A 23,961-nucleotide genomic window follows, 5' to 3' on the forward strand; every position below is an offset into this window, starting at 1 on the left:
TCCAAATCCAACTAAGATCCAAATATGACTAAATCCCATGTAAATATCTGATTTTAACCTAATCAATATCCAGAATCAGTTTTAGCTGACCCATATGTCTCCAAATCAAAATCCAAATCTGATTAGTTCAGATCTGCTTAGGTTGGACTAGGTATTCTTAGAATCCAAATCGAGTCTGACCTGTTTACGTCCCTACTTGAACCAGCACTAGCGCAATAAAACTGCACCAGACACAAACCCAGCAAGGGAGGGGGGCGGGTCACTGATTGGGTCAGGCCTGGCCGCAAGGATTTGAGCCGGGTAGGGATGTAAACCGTCAGGATTCGGATAGGATGTGTCCAATACCATATTGGATTAATTGGTGGGGAGTGTAAAAATAAAATTTCTCTTGGTAGGAAACATTCCTCCACTAAAATTTTTATAGGAATGTTTTCTATAAAAAAGTGTACTTTTTAAAAAAAGTCTCATTGAAAAAGTCTCTCTCGTTTGGAAGGGTACGGAATTTTCATTTTGCATCACTTTTCCTACATCTTTCTTGCTTCCAAACATGCCTTAAGTGTTTTCCTTTTGTGGGATACATGTTTTTCATGTTTGATAAAGTTTTTCTTTGTTAAAATGTTTTTCAATCATTTTCTAATTAGTTTTTTGTTTCCCGTTTCACATGCACTTGAAAAACGTAGTTTCTCATTTTGGCTTCCCAATAGGTTTTTTATTTATGTTTCTATTTCTGACAATCTTGGTTTAACTCAATATTACCACATAACTATCAAAACTTTGGATGATGTTATTTCTATCCAAAAATATGATATTTTGAGTTATAAAATTTGAGTGCATTGTGGACCGTTGATTTTTTAACCATTAAAAAACCAGCTTTAACTATCACAACATATGATTCAACACTCATTTCCCACTAAACAATCATTGTAGATCGTAAGATTTAATTTACAAAAAAAATCCTAAACCTGATTTTCAACTCAACAGTTCTACATAACTTAGTGCCCTCGATAGCACCAAATATTAACCCAAAACAAAATTAAGGCTAAAGTTAAAAGCTGTCCTATTTCCATGAAAACTTCCCTCTTATTTGTGTTTATTTACAACACTACCCCTCCGACGGGCCATGAGCTCGCTCTCCCGGCCACGATATAAAGCGAGAACGTTCACTGGTTCTGTCTTTTCTCAAAGAGGTTTTTTCTTCCGACACTTCTTGTGTGAATTCGAAGAGGTAAGAGCGAAGACGTGGATAGCGCTCGGAGAGCGAGGCGATGGTCTGTATCTTCTCCCACCTCGCTTCCTATTGTTTTCCCTTTCACTTCTCTCTCGTGCAAACCCTAATTTCTCCATCTCTCTCTCGCGCTCTCTCTCTTTCTCTTGATTCTTCGATTTTTTTGCGCTTAGAACTAGAGAGATCTGATAATTTAGGACTCTTAATGTGGATTTAGTGCGATTTTGGTATTTTCATGGAGATTTCACTGTGGATTGATTCTCGTAGAGTCTAGATGAAATATTGGGTTTTAAATGATGTGATGAATTGGACTTTTTTTCTGTCGATTAGAGGTTTTAGTTCCAGATGAATCGAGTTTTGCGGTTTTATTTCTAGTTGATTATTACGTACTTTTGGTGTTTTCTCTTGGATTGGTATACGTGAAAATTCGAAGAGGAAGATATGTTGATTTATATAAATGAAGATCTTGTGTGAGTAGTTTGCATGAATAGTCTGGAACCCTTCCTTTTCTTTTATTGGTTTTTGTTGTCTGCATCGGTGGGTGAGTTTCTGGGGCGAGGGAAGTTCAGACTATGGTATCTATGCTCTTAGGTGAAAAAGGCTGCAAATGAAATTAGGGGAATCGTTTTCTGTTGATATCTGACGAATGCAAGCAGCTTCGTAGCAAAATATTGTGGGGGCAGGGGAAGTACAGACTATGGTATCTCGGCTTTTAGGTGAAAGAGATTGCAAAAGAATTTAAGAGAACCAATTTCTGTTAATGTTTGACGTACAAAAGCGGGTCCTTAGATTTTTGAATGTGAAATAATTCGAGGGTCATTTTTGAGGTCTGGGTCTTTAGATACCATAGAGACTGTATATTGTGTTTCAATGGAAAGATCTCTGCTATCAAAGTCATTCTTTTTTAGCACTGAAGAATTTCCTTTTTATTTTCTCCCTCTCCGTGGGTGTGAAGTTTGTGCTGTTGTTGTTTTCCAAGAAAACCTGTTATTGATATTTGTGAGAAAACCCAATTTTAACATATGTTCACTCTATTCTTGATGACAATATGGTTTTGATTAGATCGTCAAATATGAATTCTCAGCACTGAAAAATTTCCATTTTTGTCTCTATGGAATTGAGGAAACATGTGCTTGATGATCCCTGAGAAAAGTCAAGACTCTGATATGTCACTTCTGATGGCAGTGTGACTTTGATTAGTTAGTCAGTTATAGGGATGCACACGAGCCGAGTTGGAGCCGAGCCTGGGCTGTTCGAACTTGGCTCGGTTCAAAATGTTTCTGTACAAGCTCGGCTCGAGCTCGGAGTCGAGCTTGAATGGAATTGTCCAGACTCGGCTTGAGCCGAGAGCTCGAGCCGAGCCGAACCGAGCTTCAAGGCATTCCAAAAAAATCATCTTTTAAAAATTTTGGAGAAGGTGGGATTCTAACCCTAACCTCTCTCAAGGTTTCACAAGTGACCCACCACTAAGCCAAAGATTATATTTTGTTCTTTTTTGGGAAGCGTGCTTCCCATAAATGGGAAGCGCGCTTCCCTCTTTTTTTCATTTTTATTTATTTATTATTTATTTGTTATTTATTTTTCTTCTTTTTTCGCTTCCGGTTCGCTTCCTAGGTCGCTTCAGAGACGGTTTGTGATTCGCTTCTAAGTCATCCCACGCTTCCCGCTTCCTAAAATTTTGAAAGTGCCTCGCTTCCCGCATCCTCGACTAGCAACCATGGGTGTAACATTATAAAACAAGGTGGATTTTATCCATCCTTTTGTTATGTCAAGTTCCTGGCTTCAAGTATGTTTCATTTCTAGTGTTCTGCTTTGGCGTTATGCTACTTGTAAATTGTTTTGAGCTAATCTGTGAAAATTTTGATGAATTATTGTACTGTGAAATCAAGCATGAACTAAGATATGCCAATTTTGTACTCTTATATTTTTTTTTCTGTGTGAGAGATTGCTAAAAGTTTGATACAACAGTGAAAATTTTTCTTCACAGTGGTTGCTTGTCAAATGCCACTATCATTGAAGGTGGAGCTTGGTGATTCTTTTCTTTTGTGGGCATTGGTGTATTGTAACATTCAAGAACAGTATGAGTGGTCCTCCTAAAAGACCACATGATGATGGAAGCCATTCCACATTTACCATGAAACGGACACTTGAAGATACCACTGCATTTTCAAATCCTAGTGGCAAATCAACTCAATCTGTTATAAATGACTATCATCCACCATTTGAACCTGGGCTAGATGGGAGATTGGCAAAAGGCTCACGGTCTGAGTCTCGTGATGTTGATAAAAGATTTGGTGTTCTTCCCATTTATCGAGTACCTTCTTCCGATCCTACATTGGAACATTCAACCAGTACTGATGCTAGGCTGGACACAAGGGAATTAAAGGATAACAGAGACTCCAGGTCTGAAGTTAGAGATGCAAAGGTAGAAGGTAGGGAGCTGTATGGGGAACCAAGGTTAGATCCCCAGTTGTTAAAAGCTGAAAAGGATACATGGTTAGAGAATAGAGGAGATGACAAGGATCTCAAATCTGAGAGAGAACCTATAACAAATTTTAAATATGAAACTAAGATGGAAAAGGATGCATATGTGGGAGGAAGTACACACTTGAGCTGGAAAGATATGAAAGATCATCATCGAAGAAGATACCCAGAACCATCATTTGATAATTATGAAACTTGGCGAGTTTCACGGAATATGTTGCATGGACCAGAAGAAATTACTAAAGGTAACACAACAAATGAAGATAAGGAGTATTTTGAAACTCGAGAGGCTGTGGGGGAGAACAAGGTTGACTGGAAGTGTGAAGAGAAGTTCAGGGATAAGGAACGAAAAAGGAAAGATGAGAAACCTAGGGATTGGGTAGAGCGGGACAAGGAGAAGAGTGATCGCCGTAAAGATCTGCTGCATGCTAGTAATAATAATGAGCGCAGAGAATCTACAAGACTGGAAAGAGAGCTTGAGAGGTCTGAGAGGGAAGGTGTGGATGGTGGAAAAGACAAGGAAAGGCTTAAAGACAAGGAAAAGGATCATATAAAGAAAGAAGTGCAAGATAATAATGAAAAAGAGAGCTTGCAGAATGATAAGGAACATGCGGAGGGAGCTGTTAAGGTGACCGAACAAGACACTGCAGCTTTTGAACCAAAGCGATCGAAAGAATTTGATATATGGAAGGCTGGTGAAAGGGATTCCAAAGACAGGATGAGGGAAAGAGATCAAGATACTGAAGGAGATAGGCAAGAAAAGCGTGGCAGGTCTTGTGAGAAGGAATCAGATGATGGATTTGCTGGGGATGGGGCTACAGAAAGGGAGAGGGAATCATTTGGTTATGGGGTTCAACAACGTAGGAGAATGCTTCGGCCAAGAGCAAATCTTCAAGCAGCAAGTAGGGATTCTCGGATGCGGTCTCGTCCAAGGGATAATGAAGGGTACTCATCTTCATTTTTTTATGATTCACATCCTAAATATTGTCCATTAGTTGTATTTGAGCATCTTTTACTGGTCTTCTCAAAATCTAAAAGTTTAATCTGTTTTCTTTGTTGTTTTGCATATGTTGAACACACTTCTCAAAACCTACAAGAGTGATATGGTACTTATGTCATTGAATTGTCAATACATTTGATATTGTTAAATGGTAGACACTGCAATGCCATTATTTGTGTAATCATTGCTTCACGATACAAGCCAATTATTGTTTGCTGGGATGAAGGGGAATCTTGTCCAGGGAAAGGTACTTCTAAAGAAATTTATTGCACTGATTACTTGCATATTACTTGCAAATTTTGGGAAAAGAAGAACACCTTATGAAAAGGTTAAACATATAGGCCGTTGTTGAATAATCGTTGGACTTTGCCATAATTTTGATTGTTTGTCTGACCTGTACATTTAAGTGATCTTTGACCATGTTATGTACACTTTCTTTTTAGCAAACATGGTGCTCAGAACTTTCTGATATTGCTTTTATAGCTTAGATGTCTACTCCAAGAATGCCAATTACTTGCTATGGTCTTTTGCTTTGCTGAATTTGGATTCATTAATGTCATTTAAGCTAAATCTGTGCCAATGCCATGTTAAATATATAGCCCGATGGATGGGAATTTATGGTTTGATTGCGATGTCATAGCCTCGTTTTTTGATGGATTTCCCTTTTTGGGTGCTTTCTACTTATCTTATCAATGATATCTGTTCTTATTTTTCTAAATACAGCTATATATCTTAATAAGATGAACATGGTTATCATGTTTAATTTAGCTACTGCATCTTCTGATTAGGACCTCAAAATTTAAAGGATCTAATGTTGCATCAGATGCAAATTTAGTTCTTAATACAACAACAACAACTACGCCTTCATCCCAAAACAATTGGGGTCGGCGATATGAACCAACAAAGAAAATCATTCTGGGTCTTCCACATGAATCCTTCTCCTCCATTCATTTCTATCCAATGCCATGTCCTCGGTGAGGTTCAAAGCATTTATATCCTTTCATATCACCTCCATCCATGTCTTCTTAGGCCTACCCCGACCTCTTTTAACTAATATATTTTCCCATTTCTCCATCCTTCTAACTGGAGCATCATTAGGCCTTCGTCGAATATGTCCAAACCACTGTAAACGATTCTCTCTCATCTTATTTTCAATGGGTGCAACGCCTACCTTCTTACGTATCTCCTCGTTCCGAATCTTTATCTTTTATTGTATTTCCACACATCCATCTCAGCATACGCATCTCAACTACACTCATTTTTTGAATATGATGTCTTTTGGCAGCCCAACATTCCGTACTATATAGTAAAGCGGGCCTAATAGTCGTCCTATAAAACTTTCCCTTCAGCCGCAATGGCATTCTACGATCGTACAACACTCCAGTTGCACTCTTCCATTTCATCCACCCAACCTTTATCCTATGATTTACATCTCCATCAATTTCTCCATACTTTTGAATGATAGATCCCAAATATTTGAAATAATCATCCACCGGTATTTCTTTCTCACCAATCTTCACTACACTCCCATCACTACTTCGTTGCTTACTAAATCGACATTCCATGTATTCTGTCTTACTCTTACTCAACTTAAAACCTCTTGCTTCCAATGTCTGTCTCCATAATTCTAACTTAGCATTAACCCCAGCTCTAGTCTCATCAATCAAAACAATATCATCAGCAAACAACATACACCACGGCACATTTTCTTGAATTGATCTCGTAAGCTCATCCATCACTATAGCAAATAGGAAAAGGCTTAAAGCAGATCCTTGATGTAACCCAACCATTATAGGAAAATTGGTTGTCACCCCTCCACAAGTGCGGACATTGGTTACTACTCCTTCATACATATCTTTAATTATACTAATGTACTTGAGAGAAACACCTTTCTTCATCATTGTCCACCAGAGAAAACGTTCCTAGGTACTCTATTGTAAGCCTTCTCCAAATCAATAAAAACCATATGCAAATCTTTGTTCCTCTCTTTATTTCTCTCAATAAGTTGTCTAAGAAGATGTATAGCTTCCATAGTTGATTTTCCAGGCATAAAACCAAATTGATTCTCTGATATCATGACAACCTTCCTCAACCTCGACTCAATCACCCTATTCCAAAGTTTCATAGTATGACTCATGAATTTTATACCACGATAGTTTGTGCAATCTTGTATATCACCCTTATTCTTATATAGAGGCACCAAAGTACTCTTCCTCCACTCATTAGGCATCTTATTTGTCCGCCAAATCTTGTTAAAAAGATTTGTCAACCATTCTAAACCTTTCTCTCCCAAGCATTTCCAAGTCTCGATAGGTATACCATCTGGGCCAACTGCCCTTCTTGATTTCATTTTCTTCAAAGCCTCTGCAATTTCTTTCTTTTGAATCTTGCGCATGAAGTCACGATTCATCTCATGAAAGGAATGGAAAAGTCTCCAAGATCCTGAGCATGACTTTCATTAAATAGCTTATCAAAATAATCTTTCCATCTCTCCTTAGTTCTCAATGTATGAAAATAAACCGTTTGATGTCTACTTTCCGCCGTTAAACCCCTGGTATTTTGTCTAGGTCAAGTTTGCATCCTTGTACTATGCTTGAACAGAACTTGTTTCATAGCAAAAACACATTCGTTTTCTGCATTCAGCATTAACGAAAACATATTTCCTTCTAATGTTCAATAGAACCTTCCACATCCTGTTAAGGTTTTAGTTTATGGTTGCTATAGGATAATGATTGTGTACATGCAGCATGTGTTAATATTTTGAATTGATTGTTAGTGTGTCATGGATAATTGAGGAATTTATTACTTCGTTACCCTGTGATTGCTTTTTCCAGTTTGTGTAGTTATGCTTATTTTACATTTTTCAAACTAACAAATTCTCTTTTTGTGTATTTGCAGATCTCAAGGTTAGCAAAGATCTTCCTCTTAACTATTTTGATAGATGATGATACTTATTGCAAATTGGGATATCTGCAGCATCCTGCTGGTTGAAAGCTTTCTCTGGTCAAAATTATGCCTGCATTTCTGCCCAGATTCAGAATATTCACTTTTTTGCCGTTTTTATTTTTTTACTTTTAATTCTTCTGTTGGATCCGGTCCTTTTTTTAATTTCCTTTTTAAACTTTTAACTCTTACTGAGGGATTATTTTGTACCGTTGGGCAAGTTTTTTCTGAATGGGTTCTCTAACCAATTAATTTTCATCCTGTTGGTTTTCATATCTTGACGCCTATGAGGCAGATGTGTTTTATGAGAAGGTCCTTCATTCACTATTTTGAATACTTATTTTAATCTTTTAGTGCCTATTCCTACAGAATTGTCTGTCAGCTGTGAAAATAGATTTTTCATAAGCTTTCGGTAACTTTAATTGCGTTATTTTCCCAACTTTTGCATGGAACTGAACTCAAAGACTCGAACCTAGAAAACTTTCACAGGGAAAATTTTCTCATAGTTTTCAAACGTGCCTTTGATTTTAAAAGCTTCTTTCCACTGTTATATAGAAATCATTACATAATAATCTCCAAATGTCACATATAACAATCTGCGGGCCTGCGGCCTTTTCTTCTGTTCCCCACAACTCTTTTTGTGATTTTAAAAAAAAATTAACAACTTGATGGTTAAACTTGGGCCGCACTATTTTGTGGTCGGTACTATGGCTTGACTTCTTTTGGGACTCCACCATCTTGTGTACAGAAAATATTTTCATAACATCCTCTAAAATTGACCTATAAATCATTCCATTGCTGAATGTGGTATTTGTTATTAGTTGGTCAGCGGTGAGGGTGTCGTTCTTCTGCATGTGCACTCACTTCACAACATCATATTTTCGTGGTTGATAGCCCGCTTGCGGCCATGTGTGATTCTTATGATCTTTATCTGCTTCATATTTGGTTGTGAAGCCACCTGGTCATCGTCTTGCTGAGTTCACCCTTTGGATGATCTCTTCTAGTTTGTCATTTTAATGTATGTCATAGTATGCCGCAAACCTCACTCAGTTGTCTTTGTTTAAAATTAGTAAACTTCTTTCTTGACATATGATGTTGAATCTTCATTTGATATCAATTCCAGGAAAATCTGAATTGTCAACTGTAGTGTATAAAGTTGGTGAATGTATGCAAGAGCTTGTAAAATTGTGGAAGGATTTTGAAGGGTCTCAGAGTGGCAAAAATGAAGTGTCTCAGAATGGGAAAAATGACGAAGGTACTCATAGTGAAGGTCCAACTCTAGAAATCAGAATACCAGCTGAATATGTTACTGCAACAAATCGACAGGTATGTGCACAAGAAATTTGTGAGAAGTATTTTGTATGTTTTTTCTTACCAGTTGAGGCTTCATGATCAGTTTAGAGCCTGTTTATGCTGGAAGTTTTGGGTCACTTCTTTGAACAAGTTCCTTGTCAAACTGGTTAAGCTTATGAAATAAATGATTAATAGACCAGTAATATTAGGAAGCTGTAACTGAACTTTCATCACTTATATCTCACAATGAATACCACAATTTTTTTTCCATTTTATATGTGAGGTTGCGAATGCGGGTCTCTTTTTTTCCTTTCTAGCCATTTTAAAGAAGATGAAGAGAATTGAAAAAATAAAGTGTCAAAGTGGAAAGAAACTAAATATAATCAAACATACCAGCATAGTGCTATTATATGTAATATAAACTTAGATAACATAAACATATAGCTTTTTATATAGTAAATTGTGTTTAACATTGTTTTTTGCCAATTGCTGACATCCACTTCCTAATTGACACTTTGTGTTAATTGCTTATAGCAAGTTTGTCTTGTAAACATGCCATTCATAGGCAGGAGAGCATTCGTTGCTAGGCTTACTTGCCTCAAAGCGCCATATGTTTGTCCCTTGGGATAAGTAGGCCCTGATTGTTGGTGCCTCAGCTGCATTTGATGTGTCTTTAGTCACAATCAAGGGTCTAGTCACTAGTGTTGGCACTTGAACTGCAATGATGGAGGCAGCGCCATATGGAATCTGTCAGTTGTATGGACGTGCAAGTTATCTGTTAATGCAAGTGCAAAGTATAATACAAAATCCAATATATGATTATTTCAACAGAAATCTGTTGGAGCAGATAGCAAATTTATCCCTTGATGTAATATGTGGAGATGTTTAAATGGTTTTTGGTTCCACCTGTAGTCATAAACTCATAACTATTACCTTGCAATTGAATAAGGTAATGTTAGATATCATGGTATTTTCATGGTCTATCTTATTTTTTGTTAGCTTATGCTATTCAGATATGGCTTTTTCTTATTATGTTCTTTCTACACATTTTGCTACTTTATATATTTTTCTGATATTATTTCAAAAGGATTTACTAAAGTGAAATCTATTTTTATTATTTTAGATTTTAGCTTTTTCCCCAAATAATGCAGATAGCTTCCTGAATCATATAAAAAATCTATAATATCCCAGGAAATTGCCTCTCCAAGATATTGTTAGGATAGGTATTTGGTGACTGTGGTACCACCTAATTTATTTTTCTTAGCAGGCCTAAATTAAGTGTATCTCTAGGTATTTTTGTTTCTGCATTTTCTTGTTTTGATAAAATTGGGTATATTTTAGGTCTTCATGTCTTCCGTCACTTTATTATTAGTATTTTATGAGTATCCTTGATCCAAAGTTTGCTAACAAACTACAGAAATTTTAATAACGTTGATTATTGTTTATTTTCTGTATCAGATTGTCTTGAGTCAGATGCAAAGATTTATTTTGTTATGACAGATTGGTTTTAGATTTATACCTCATCTTTGTTATTCCCATGACGCAATGTGGCATGTTAAAAGTAAAACTACATGCATTCTTTCAATTTTTTTTTTTCTTAACCTTAGTTCTTAGGTTGTTGTGTGTATTAATTGTGCGGTGTGGGTTCATACATGCAGGTTAGAGGAGGCCAGTTATGGGGAACTGATGTATATACTGATGATTCAGATCTGGTTGCTGGTTTGTCTTTATCTTGGTTCCTTGCTTTTCCCCAGGGTGCTTCTTTATGTGTGTCTGCCATGAAAACATCTGATTTAGGCTGATTATATGTTTTGTGTGTTTTTGTTTAGTTCTCATGCATACTGGCTACTGCCGCCCGACAGCTTCCCCCCCACCATCAGCAATCCAGGAGTTCCGTGCACATATCAGAGTGCTTCCACCACAGGATTGTCAGTCTGAACTCTGAACTATTCATCATACACACTCTCTCTATCCCCCTTTCTCCCTTTACATAGATCATGTTCTAATGGGTTTATATGCTATTCCTTTTGTGTGATTTTGTATCTACTGTTTATCTACTCCATTATTTTTATTGTGTTTCTGATTTGCCTATTTTGGCTTAGGTTAACATTGCAATTTGCAACTTTTATTTTTTGGGGAGTTGGGGGCTGTTTGTTCCAAGTGCATGCCCAAGTAATTATAACTTCTTGGGTTGTAATTTCTATCTTATTAGGTTGTTCTACTTACAGCCATTCCAGAGAACTTTTGTTGAATTATTATTTTCTGTAATTTATCGATGTTTTCTTTTTTACTTTTTTTGAATTTTGCAAATATTTCCTGGTTATTTTTTAAGAGTATTTCTAAAAGGGTCAGAAATAGAAAGATCCTACGCATTGGCACTATATACTGGTGATGCAATTATTTTAACTAGTGGTCAAGACTTAACAACATACTTGGATTGACGGTTGGACAGTCTTAAAGGATTAACATGAAGTGTAGTTTGTCATCTAAAGGATCAACATTAGTGTCATGAAATAGCACGGAACCCAAGACATTCCAGATCGTAGTCCAAATGCCAATCGAAATATATTTGAATACTAACAATATGCAAAACTTGATATATGAATAAATGATTTCATTCTTATTGAACAAAAATACATAAAAGAAATAAATACATAAGGGCCTCACTACAGTACACTAAAAAAACACACAAAAAACTTAAAACTACCCATCACTCTCTCTCCTACAGTAGGCACCCCCCCCATATATATATATATAGAGAGAGAGAAAATAAAGAAAGAGATAGCGTAAAGAGAGGAGCGAGAAAGTCCTCTCTAGCTATTGGACTATAAATCTAGCTTTTGGGCTTAGTTCCCAATACAAATCTAGCTGTTGGGCTGAGTTCCCAACAAATAGACTGTTGGGCTTAGTTCCCAACACAAATCTAGTTGTTGGGCTGAGTTCCAAAGAATATATATGTATATATATAATATATTATATACATACAAAAAGGATAGAGTAACAATTAGGTGGTAGTCATGATAAGTTTGCAATTTGATCACTTTGCTATCTTTTCATTGTTAAGAGCATTACTTTAGAATTACTTTATTCTTAAGGCTGAATATGATATTTTATGAATAATAAAGGACCCAAATGTAATTTTTAATTTTGGCTAATCTCTATTTAAACTAAAGAGATTAGACCTAATAGTAGACGTCCTTCCTTCTCTCTCTCTCTATCCCTCTCTCTTTTCTTCTCCCTTTTTATTCTTTTATCTATTTTTGCTGATTACATGGTATCAGAGCCTTCGACCTTGGGAGTCTGATTTCTGTGTTGCGCATGAGCTCACGTGAAGGGCATCAGATTAGAGATTTTTTTTTTCTTGAGGAACAGTGTGGGGCAGTTCTGATAACAGATCTGTAGTCTGACAGTGGTCATGACTCAGATCTGAAATCAGTTCTAAATGTCGAGATGAAGTCCTCTGTGCATGTCGACCAGATCCGGTGGTTACAGGTTTGGGTGTTGTGATGAGGTCGTGCAGTGTGTGATGATTAGATCTGGCAGTCGCTGATCTGTGTGTCGTGATGAAGATCAAATACAGTCGTTGATCTGCATATCGTGGAGCAGACCCAAAAAGAAAATCAGATCTGATCGTAAGTTCCTGTGTCGTTTGTGGTTGCCGAAAAAAAATTTAAAAAGGAGGAAGAATCAGATCTGTACCCTGGCTGAGTTCAGATCTGATTATTTAGTGGATCGTGAGAGTAGATCTGAACAGTGCTATTGCTGCTAGTCGACCAGATTTACAAACTGTGACAGCGTGTTTTTATTATTATTTATGCTGGTGCGCGTGGAAGCCTAATTTTTAGATATTGTAGCAGCGATATTGGTTGTGAATACTTAGTTATTTTTTATTCATTATGGGTGACGTTCCAAAATATGATCACAAGGCTGAACCGATTGGGGAATATAAAGCCTTCGCCAATCCCTTCTCATATGGGTCATCTGTGAAATTAAACGAAACGAATTATGCAAGGTGGTTCTGAACTTTTATGATGTCGGTGTATGGACATCGTAGAAAACACATTTTGTTGGAATCTGAACCAAAAGAGAAAACCGGAAAATATACTACCTGGGAAGAAGATAATGATATTGTTATGTCGTGGATCATGAATAATGTTGAACCTCATATTGCAGATGGATTGATTTATTATACAACTGCTAAACAAATGTGGGACAATCTTCAAGATACGTACTCTCAAGAGACTAATGTGAGTCATATTCTCCAAGTTGAACAAGAGATATATAATCTGCAACAAGGAGATCAGACTTTGGCCCAGTATTATGCCTCAGTTAAGGCTGCCTTTGAGAGACTTAATGTTGATAGGCCTCTATATTGCTCAAAACAAAAGGATCATCAAGAACAGACTATGGTTGCTCGGTTCCTCAGAGGCTTATCGTTGGAGTACTCAGCTGCTAAAGTTCAAATGTTGACTGGGTCTGATGTTCCTACCCTTGATGATGCATATAATCGGTTGAGTAGACTTGCCATTTTGTCATCTGAAACTCAACCTGCTTTAACTGTCCCATCTGGCTATGGACGAGGTAATATGTTGAATGTTAGAGGAAGAGGTCGTGGAAGAGGTATGGGAGGTAGAGGTAAACTCCAGTGTATCTATTGTGGAAAATCAGGACATCTTGAAGATCGTTGTTGGGATAAACATGAACGACCTGCTATTTCTCCATCAAAGTCAAATGTTCCTAAAGCTAATGTTACAAAATCAGAGGTAGAGAAGAAAACTGATCTCCCTAGTGACTCTATTACTCTTAGTCGTGCAGAATATGATGAGTTGGTTGCGCACCGTCCTCCAAGCTCCTCTTCGCCTATAGCTGGTGTGGCCTACTCAACAGATGATAATCTGTCTCATCAAAGTAGTAAGTGAATTATTGATTCTGGCACATCTAGACATCTATGTGAAAATTTTCAAAAATTTTCAGAGTCTATTACTGCACATCGGAGTGTCTCATTAGCTGATGGGAGTTCCTCTCCTGGTGTTGGTCAGGTGAATGTTTCTATATCCTTTACCTTGCAGTTGAACAATGTCCTTCATGCTCCTTCTTTTCTTTAGAGTTTAATCTCAGTTAGTTGCCTTACTAAAGAGCTAAATTGTAGGGTGATATTTGATCCTATATCTTGTCACTTTCAGGATTTGCTGTCAGGGAAGAAGATTGGTGGAGGCTATGAGGAAAATGAAGTCTACTACCTACATCAACCAGTGGGAACTATTTATTCTGCAGTCAAGTACTCCTCTAGTCTAGTTCAGTGGCATCGTCGTCTCGGACATCCTTCATTGTCGAAGCTTCGTCGTGTCATCCCTCAAATTCCTTCTACTAGATCATTCCAATGTGAAGCATGTCAGTTGGGCAAGCATCACAGGAGTTCGTTTCCTTCTAGTTAGAGTCAGTCGAGTCATAAAGTCTTTGAACTTCTTCATGCTGATGTATGGAGTCCTAGTAAGATTCCTACCAAGACCTAGTGTCGTTATTATCTTGTTATTGTTGATGATTTTTCTAAGTTGTCTTGGGTGTTCTTAATAAAAGAAAGATCTGAAGTTCCTAGTATTCTCAAATCTTTGGTTATTGAAATAAAAACTCAGTTTGATTCTTTTGTAAGATTATCCACACTGATAATGCCCTTAAGTTTAAAACCAAAGAATTGCTGCAATTTTATCGAGACCATGGAATTCAACCCCAAACTACCTCTGCTCATACTTCCCAACAAAATGGGATGGCTGAGCGAAAACGCATGCATCTTCTTGATGTAGCTCGCACACTTATTATCCAATCCAATGTTCCTGCTTCATATTGGGGTGATGTAGTTGTCACAGCCTGCAATTTGATTAACCGCATGCCCTCATCATCCTTGGAAGACCAAATTTCTTTGGAAATCCTGTATCCTAATGCACCCCTCTTTCCATTTTCGCCCAAGGTATTTGGATGCGTTTGTTTTGTTCACAAATTTAGACCTGATCGTGACAAATTAGCAACTCAAGCCACTAAGTGTATTTTTATAGGCTATCCCAAAAATCAAAAGGGGTACCAATGTTATGATCCTATTTCTCGTTTGGAATATGTCAGTGCAGATGTATCTTTCTTGGAGTCTGTTCCATATTATTCCAGTACTAGTTCTAGGATGCAAGTTGATCAAGATGATTCCTTTCCTCTTCCTGTTCCTCCTTTTCCTTTGAAATCTGTGCCTCCATTACTGAATCAAACTCCACCTACCTCCCGGTTTCACAATCCTCCTTTGGTGTATGTGCATAGAGCTCTACCTGACTCAATGCCTCCATGTTCATCTTCTCCTGAGGTAAGCGCTTCTGACAACATTGACATAACTGTTGATGATGACAAGGCAATCGCTGTGCGAAAAGGGAAAAGACAATGTACCTTATACCCTATTTCTTAGTTTTTTTTCAGATGATAGAATTGGTAATTAGATGAAAAAGTTTATTTCAGCTTTATCTGCTTAAGCTATTCCCCTTAGTTACCAAAAAGCACTACTCGATAACAGGTGGAAGCAGGCTATACAAGATGAAATGGATGCTTTACTTTCTCGACAGACATGGGACCTAGTTGATCCTCCATCAGATGCAGACGTTGTTGGATGCAAATGGGTATATACCATTAAGTATAACTCAGATGGCTCAATTGAGAGGTCCACGATATGGTTAGTAGCAAAAGGTTATACTCAGATATATGGAATTGATTTTTTTGAGACATTTTTTTTCAGTGGCACGGATGGTTACCATTCGCCTTGTTCTTTGTGTAGCTGTTCATTATGGATGGAATTTGTGTCACTTAGACGTGAAGAATGCCTTCCTATATGGGGATCTTTCTGATACTGTCTACATGCAACAACCTCCTGGGTTTGAGGTTGAAGGGGAGTGTCAGAAGGTGTGCAGATTAAGAAAGGCGATATATGGTCTAAAGCAGAGTCCTCGTGCGTGGTTTTAAAAGCTGTTTGAGGTGATGTCAGAGTTTGACTTCAATAGGTCAGCGTGAGACCACTTATTATTTATTAAGAAAACTAACTCAGGCATAGTGGTTATGGTGGTATATGTGGATGACATCATACTTACAGGAAATAGTACGAAGGATATTGCAACTACGAAGGATCATCTTAAAAAACTTTTTGTTACAAAAGATATTGGTCCCCTTCGATACTTTCTGGGCATAGAAGTGTCCAGGAGTTGCGAGGGCTTGGTCTTGTCTCAACGAAAGTATATTCTTGATTTACTAAAAGAGACAAGAATGTTGGGAGTTAAACCAACAAATATTCCAATGGATCACAAAGTTCATTTAATGGATGAGAGGTCAAAGCCTCTTGATAGCAAGAGTTATCGCTCATTGGTTGGGAAGTTACTATATGCGACTGTGATCAGACAGGGGGCTCTCTGAATGTAATTGCTTATTCTGATGCTGATTATGCAAGATCTGTAGGGGATAGGAAGTCTACTATAGGATTCTGTGTATTTGTGGGAGGTAATTTAATTACTTAAGGAGTAAGAAACATACTGTTGTTGCTAGGTCAAGTGCTGAATCAGAATATAGGGTTATGGCCCAAACAACAGTTGAATTGATGTGGGTTCAGACTGTGCTGACAGATCTTCAAGTAAAGGTTCCATCTCCTATGTTGATGATGTGTGATAACAAGGCAGCCACATATATAGCCAATAATCCTGTATTTCATGAGAGGACAAAACATATTGAAGTTGACTGCCACTATATACGAGATATGGTTCAAGCTTTACATATCTCTACCAAGCATGTGTTCTCTGAGGAACAAGTTGCAGATATTTTTACAAAGCCTCTTGCTCGTTCGAGTTTTTCGCAAGCTGAGCATGATTGACGTCTATGCTCCAGCTTGAGGGGAGTGTTAAGAGCAGTTGATTACTTTAGAATTACTTTATTCTTAAGGCTGAATATGGTATTTTATGAATAATGAAGGACCCAAATGTAATTTTTAATTTTGGCTAATCTCTATTTAAACTAAAGAGATTAGACCTAATAGTAGACGTCCTTCCTTCTCTCTCTCTCTCTCTCCCTCTCTCTTTTGTTCGCCCTTTTTATTCTTTTATCTATTTTTGCTGATTACATTCATTATGGAAAAAAAAATCTGGTTATAACCAGTGGTGAAGCTTTTATCTTTAACTGCGTAATCTTTTTAATTTTGGCTTATCATCTGATGAGTTGATTCTCAATCAATTCCTAATCTGATTGTGATGTCTGTGTGAAACCTGCGGAATTGCTATTTCATATTTTGCAGGTTCCCATCTAACCTTCTCAGCACTGGCCAATTCTCTATCCAACTGGGATTGTATGTTCAATTTCAGGTTACATTTCAACATTGAGAAACAATGTCCGCTCACGCGCTTGGGGTGCTGCTACTGGTTGTAGCTATCGTGTTGAACGATGCTGCATTTTGAAGGTGACCATTGTTCATCTCTCTTAGAAAAGCTAATGAGTTATTAACTATTTCATCAAATTGTTTAATATGTTAAGTTTGATCATGTTAGCATCTCAATCTATCAGTTTCTGATTAAATCTTAAAGTTATTAGCACTTTGTTTCTCATTGCAGATGCCCCCCAGATGTGAATTTGTGCTCTTATATATATATGTATGTATGTATGTATGTATTGCGTTTGACGGTGCCTTCTAGATGGTTTTTCTTGCTTGTATTCACTTAATTGGATCACCTTGGTGATCTATTATTCTCTTTTTGTGCAGAAAGGTGGTGGCAGCATTGATCTAGAGCCTTGTCTGACACATACTTCAGCTGTGGAGCCAACTTTAGCACCAGTTTCCACTGAACGCACCATAACTACTAGATCTGCTGCAACAGTACTAGATTTTCCTCTTGCTTTTGCAAGCTTTTATATGTAGTCAGTAGTCACTATTTGATCTCTCACCTGGATTACATGTTTTCGCTTGTTTCCTTATCCAATAAAATCTTTCTGGAAACAAGCTCTATGGCATGTTAAATCTTGAAAATTTTATGATATATCTCACTATTGTCTTCATTTTCAAACGCTTTGGTGATTACTGAATCAAATGCTTCTGTTATGTAATTAATTAATGCATGAAATGTGTGTGCTTCAAATATACAGGTTCTGCTAAGTAATTAATGTATGGCAAACGTTCAATTTATGTGTGAGGTGCACACATGCATGTATGCATGCATCTCTTTGGCCAAAACTCATAAGATGAAGACAAAACAACCTGTAATGAGGAGTCACCTTAATTACAGAGAACAGTGAAACCAACTTTCATGCAACATGGCGTCAGTTATGGTCCTTGGGGTGCCATTTGATGATGGCACAGTTTTGGAGGTTGTTATTGATGTACTTATGTAAGGCCAGCATTGAATGCCAATGCGATTTATGGTCTTTGGGGTGCCATTTTCTTAGCGATGTATTTATCATTATTTCTCAATGGCTTTACTCTAGCAAAATTGAACCAAAATACTATAAAGTTGGTGATGTGTTGAGAAGACGTTCCTTCACCATATGAAGCTGGAGAAAGTCTGCAACACTATTAGTCCTGTTGAATCCATACCAAGCCTCCCTTTAGCTTGAAGTGTGTTGGACATAGTCGCTTATGTAGTTATGTTATATTAAAGTTCACCTGCTATCTTGCCCTCTTGCATCTGTCAACCACCAAGTTTGATGGTGCTATTTTCATGTCTAATCCAAAGCAATATAAATTTGACTGTTGGTTTACTTGGTTAAGTTTCAGGTTCAAAGTGCCTGTGGTGGCCTCTTTCTTGTGAAACTTGCTTCGATGGGATGGTTTTAACTTTTAAGGGTTCTTATTTTGGCCTCGTCCAGTTTTATAGAGTTTGCATAGATTTATACAAAGCACAAGCATTTTTCAGTAGCGACTATTCAGTGTCCTGTAAATGACTATCCAGTAAGACAAGCTTATGCTACACTTCCATTTCGGTTGCCTAATTTTTAGTTAAGTGTTTAACTACTGTTGGAAGCAGATTGAGAATGTGATACCTGCTGCTTCTAGGAAAAATAAAATGAGGGCAGAGAGAGGGATTCATGGGGTTCTTAATGTGTATGGGGTTATTCCTTTTATGGTTGACATGCCCAACATTTCACTGAACCATGTGATGGCTGTCAACTTTTTAGGGGCGAATCGTTTAGTGGGATGACATGGTTGTTCAGTTCTACCTGGGTAAACATGGTGCAAGTCTAATAATATATTCTGCCATATTTATGTTATTTGATGATGTACATCTCTTAGTGAGTGTTTAATTGCAGTGGAAAAAAGGAAAATCTTACTGGAAAAAGTTTGGAGTCTGGACCTGATACTTTTTCCTTGCATTAAACAAATGTGGGAAAAACTTCCCTGGATAATGTTGTCTTGAAAACCGTGTGTTTCTGGATAAAAAAGGTTCAATGTCAGGATAATGGATTTTTTCTATGGCAATGATGCCTCTAATCAATAAAAACTTTTCCATTTTTACATATCAAAAAGTTATGATTAAATTATTGCTGCCTAATTTATCTCAAGGTAAAATCTTCTATGCGAAAATTTTGTCCTATCCTATGCATCAAATGGCCCCTTACTCCCTTAGAGAAGAATGAGGGGCTTTGTCGTGATGATGAGGTCAAAATAGATTCTCAAAAATCTTTGGAACTTTGTTGTTTGCTTCCTTATAGAATTCCTAACTTTTTTGTTTGGCTTTATTATACTAAGTGGAACGGTTATTTATTTTGATCTTTGTTGTGTTTAGGTGACATAATTTTTTTTATCCATTGCTCCTATTTTTTATGTCATCATATTTGTTGCATTACTTATTGCCCGGAATTTCTTTTTAACAATTTCCTGTGAATTTTTTTTGTTATTGGCTTATAAGTATTTTTAAGGTTCTAAATTTTGGATTGTATATTCTTATGTAGAACGCATTTCGCCTTCAAAGGCTTGTGCGTGAAGTCACAATACAGTACAACCTATGCAATGAGCCATGGTATTTACTGAAGCTCCTTTAATGTGTGTGTGTGCCTACTTTTCTACTGATTGTTTCCTTACCCTTGCTTGAAACATGATGCAGGGTTAAGTACAGCTTGGGTACAGTTGCAGATAAGGGTTTGAAAAAACCTCTTTTTACATCTGCTCGGTTGAAGAAGGGTGAAGTATTGTATGTTGAAACACATTCAAACAGGTTTGGTATTTTTAATACATCATTCGTATACTGCATCCCCTTTGTGTTCATGTAATTTGATGTTTATATTATTAATCCGCAAGGATGTTTTCATTGATCCCTGCTGGTTGGCATTGATATAATATATTCAATAAATTTAAATTTTTAGGTGTGTTTGTAATGGGTATTTTTGTTCATCTTTCGTGATATTGTGTAAGAACAGTTAGCTTTTCCACTGCTAAATCTTTTCACATGGTGCCTCAAGGTTGACTGTTTTTCAAATTAATAAGAATGAAGGCTGACTTGTATATCATCTACTCATCCTTATTTTAAAAGTGCATCTGGGTTATGTGGATGGTAAATGGTAACATTGTACGTTGTATTGTTACGTAGATATGAGCTCTGCTACAATGGTGAAAAACCTGTCACTAATGGTATGGGACATACAAATTCCATCACACCAGAAAAATCCTCTGTTGAGGCTGAGAAGCATACAAATTGTCAACCACACACTCAAAATGGTGACCGCCACTCAAATCGAGTATGTAATGGTGGAGAAAGAGAGACTCTTATGGATGTTTTCAGATGGTCACGTTGCAAGCAACCGCTTCCGCAAAAAGTCATGCGCTCCTTTGGCATACCATTAGCAGTTGAACATCTAGAGGTACTATTTTGCTTCATTGACTCACCACCACCAAGTCAATATTTAGGGGTATCTTTTCCTAGTGTTTATCGAAAGATTGTGTGTTGCTTCTTGTGGTGGAACTATAAGAAATTTCTGTTTTAAGTTCAGAAATTTGTGCAAAAGGCCATATGAGGTTACAGATCCAGTTCCCTCCTCTGGCGGTATCAAGCATATAAAGCCCCTCTGCTCTGGGCATGTTTTAGATTGCCTTACCTATTAAAATTTTCCTTGCACCAAAGTAACCATTGGTGCTGCCACTGACTGACAGCCCAAACTAGAAGCCTCCTGAAAGAGTTACTCGTACAGATGAATGGTGGGGATATTCAATGATGACACAGAATCTTGTTTGTTAGTTTTCTTGTTTCTGCTGCAATGGATGGATATTCATTAATGGAAAACAAGACGTGTTTATTGTTTGTTTTCCTCGTCTTTTTAGGATTAATTTTTCATGCTCATTTTTTCTTACTTTTTGTTGTTTCTTGAACTGTAGGTTTTAGAGGAGAATGTTGACTGGGAAGATGTGCAGTGGTCACAGACTGGAGTTTGGATTGCTGGAAAAGAATATGTGCTGGCTCGTGTGCATTTTCTTTCCCCAAGTTAACTGGCAATTGGGTATTCTGCTTATTTTGATCATTGATTTTCTTAATTAATCTGCTAAGAAGATGTATCATGCAATAACACTATAAGGAATATGGGGCTTAAGGTTCAGGGTAACATTCTAATGTTGTTATCTACTGTAACTTGTAAATGATTCAGTCATGCATGCACACAAGCAAGAATGGAAATACAAGCACAGGCATGTATGCTTGCATCTTGAAAGGCCAATTGCAAATGATATTTGGACACCGGTTGCGGGGACTGCAGAACCCTGCAATTTAGAAGATATACAAGAGGTTTTCTAAAAGCAGGTTAGAGTAATGCCCTTGTTGCACGTCTTAAAGATGGATGTGTCATGTGTATCCCCTAGCGATGCCTTAAAAAAAAATTCAACTGAAATGTGTTATATCTACACAATGAAGAGAAAAGTAATTTTGGGAGATAATACTTGAACAGAGAAGCAACTAAAAGTTTGAACTCATGGAAATGGCTTGTGGGTATCTCCTTGTTTTTCTCCTTTATTTCTTCTATATTGGTGATTTAATTAATTTGGTTTGCAGAAGCCTGAATCCTACTGCTAAAACTCAAATTTCTTTGGTCCTTGTTTGGTTTGTGAAACCAAATTTTCCACAAAATATCAACATGTCCAAAGAGCTTTATCCTCATACCTGGTATGCACCAATTATGTGCAACACAACACTTAAGTGGTCAATGTCAACTAGCCAAAATGGCTCATAGGATGTTTTGAGGTGCATGATTACCAAATGCTACATATCGGCTCTCTGCTGGCTGGCCAGACTTTTACAAAAAAAAACAAAAACAAAAATTGTTCCTCGTTTGGAAGAGCAAAATGAGAAAACATTACCCCTATTTTTCCTCACTTTTCCTACTGTCAAAGTCTGGACACGTGGCAACCAGCTAGAAGCCATAGCATATAGCCGCTCCCTACAACTGGCCAAGGCCTCATCATAAATGATGGCACGTATGGCTGTAGCCTTCGGGGTGGGCAACCACAGCTTAATGGGCCAAGCCAACCCGGCTTGCCATGGGCTGGGATTGGGCCATGATTTTAGGCTTAGGCTCATTAGGTACTAGGCCGAAGCCTGCCTGTTATATACGTGAGCCGGCCCGTGGTCTACCTCTATATACCATAGCAATATGATGTAAGAGTTGTCAAGTTTCTTAAAATAACAACAATGTCCAACATTGCATTTACTGTAATAAATTTGTCAATATACCAGTGTCTTGAAGCTAACTTCAAACCATATAGTCTCTTCTGTGGCATTTTATTTAAATCTTTTCCTCTAAATCACCGAGAAGAAATACAAATTTTACATCTAGCTACTCGAGATGTAAATCTTTCGAAGCCACCAAACTCAAGATAGATTTGATAATACTCAGCCTCGATGAGCTTGAGTTATTTACTATTTTTTTAATAATATACAAATTTTAAAAATTTATTATTACATAATAACTTGGATAACTATTATTATTTACCTAATTAGTTGCATGAGAACTTGCTATTTGTTATTATTACTGCTTACCTAATTAGTTGCATGGGAACTTGCTATTGTCTCGTTAACCCATAATTTCAGTCAAACATTTATGCATTTTAAAATTGAGCCAGTCTGCCGGGCAGAGTCTGCTTCGTGGGCTTCACTTTAAACCCAAGCCCGTTAAGAACCAGGCCAAAACCTGGCCTGTTAGTAAATGGGCCGGGCTGGCCCGATGCCCACACCTAGTAGCCTGTAACCAATGTTATCAGTATGGAATCAGACCTGTATTGTTTGACCAACTATTCAGGTTAATGGCCGATACCGATTCTACAGTGAATGAATTGGCAAAAAAAAAAGTTTAAAAAAATAGTGTCAATTAAAATGTGACGTGTTAAATTTAGTAAAAAAATTAATTTTAAGCCATTTTTTATATTTATTAACCATAATAATCTCATTGCGCAGCTACTACTTTTTGTATGTAGGAATTTATATACGAATCATGGCTTGCTCATTAAGAAACACTTGAACTAAGTGATGATTAATTTAGTCTTAAGAAAAAATTTAAAAATTGCCATAATACAAGAGAGAGAGAGAGAGAGAGAGAGAGAGAGAGAGAGAGAGAAAGGTGGATTTGATTGCCATAGTTTTAGAGTTCTTCAAAAAAGAATTGCCACAGTGCGAGAGGGATCCAGATCAGGTCATTCGTCAAATGATATTTGTTCTCATTTGACAATCCTGACCGTAGAAACAAGCTTCATGGCAGTCCCTTTTCTCGCCCAAAATGAAGTAAGCATTTAAAAAATAATAAAATAATAGAAAACTTAAGCTAGGCAAAAGAAGAATCACGCCTCTGTTTTTGTTCTCTATGTTTCTCAATCTCTCTCTTAGCTCCATTATCGCCGTCTGTTTCGTAAGTACGACAGATTCATTATACCTCTTTCCACTTCTAGACCTGCTTGCTTCTGACACATTCCCACTGCAATCCTCTCCACTCTTTCAAGAGAGAAGGGGAGGGGGGGCTACCTATGGACTTGGCTTCTGCATATGAA

General features: G+C 37.3%; 1 protein-coding gene across 1 annotated transcript; it reads left to right on the forward strand.

The window, feature by feature from the left end:
* Window positions 1-1,181: 1,181 nt before the first annotated feature.
* On the forward strand, window positions 1,182-21,638 carry LOC149817312 (uncharacterized). The gene is made up of 12 exons (XM_089987771.1): window positions 1,182-1,268; window positions 3,213-4,654; window positions 7,608-7,615; window positions 8,776-8,978; window positions 10,604-10,664; window positions 10,775-10,873; window positions 17,315-17,409; window positions 17,710-17,823; window positions 19,893-19,960; window positions 20,045-20,155; window positions 20,528-20,798; window positions 21,310-21,638. Exons 2-12 carry the CDS (start codon window positions 3,306-3,308, stop codon window positions 21,418-21,420), a joined length of 2,490 nt encoding a protein of 829 aa, XP_089843897.1. The 5' UTR covers window positions 1,182-1,268; window positions 3,213-3,305; the 3' UTR covers window positions 21,421-21,638.
* The last annotated feature ends 2,323 nt before the right edge of the window (window positions 21,639-23,961 follow it).

The sequence above is a fragment of the Nuphar pumila genome, chromosome 14 (assembly GCF_984573655.1).
Source record: "Nuphar pumila chromosome 14, dmNupPumi1.hap1.1, whole genome shotgun sequence".
Classification (NCBI taxonomy): Eukaryota; Viridiplantae; Streptophyta; class Magnoliopsida; order Nymphaeales; family Nymphaeaceae; genus Nuphar; species Nuphar pumila.

Bases quoted from the DNA above. Each gene is read 5' to 3' on its own strand.
- LOC149817312 (XM_089987771.1), top strand. From the start codon at position 3,306: ATGAGTGGTCCTCCTAAAAGACCACATGATGATGGAAGCCATTCCACA. The intron at 8,979-10,603 runs GTATGTGCACAA...TCATACATGCAG, and splicing joins TTACTGCAACAAATCGACAG to GTTAGAGGAGGCCAGTTATG. The intron at 10,665-10,774 runs GTTTGTCTTTAT...GTTTTTGTTTAG, and splicing joins TGATTCAGATCTGGTTGCTG to TTCTCATGCATACTGGCTAC.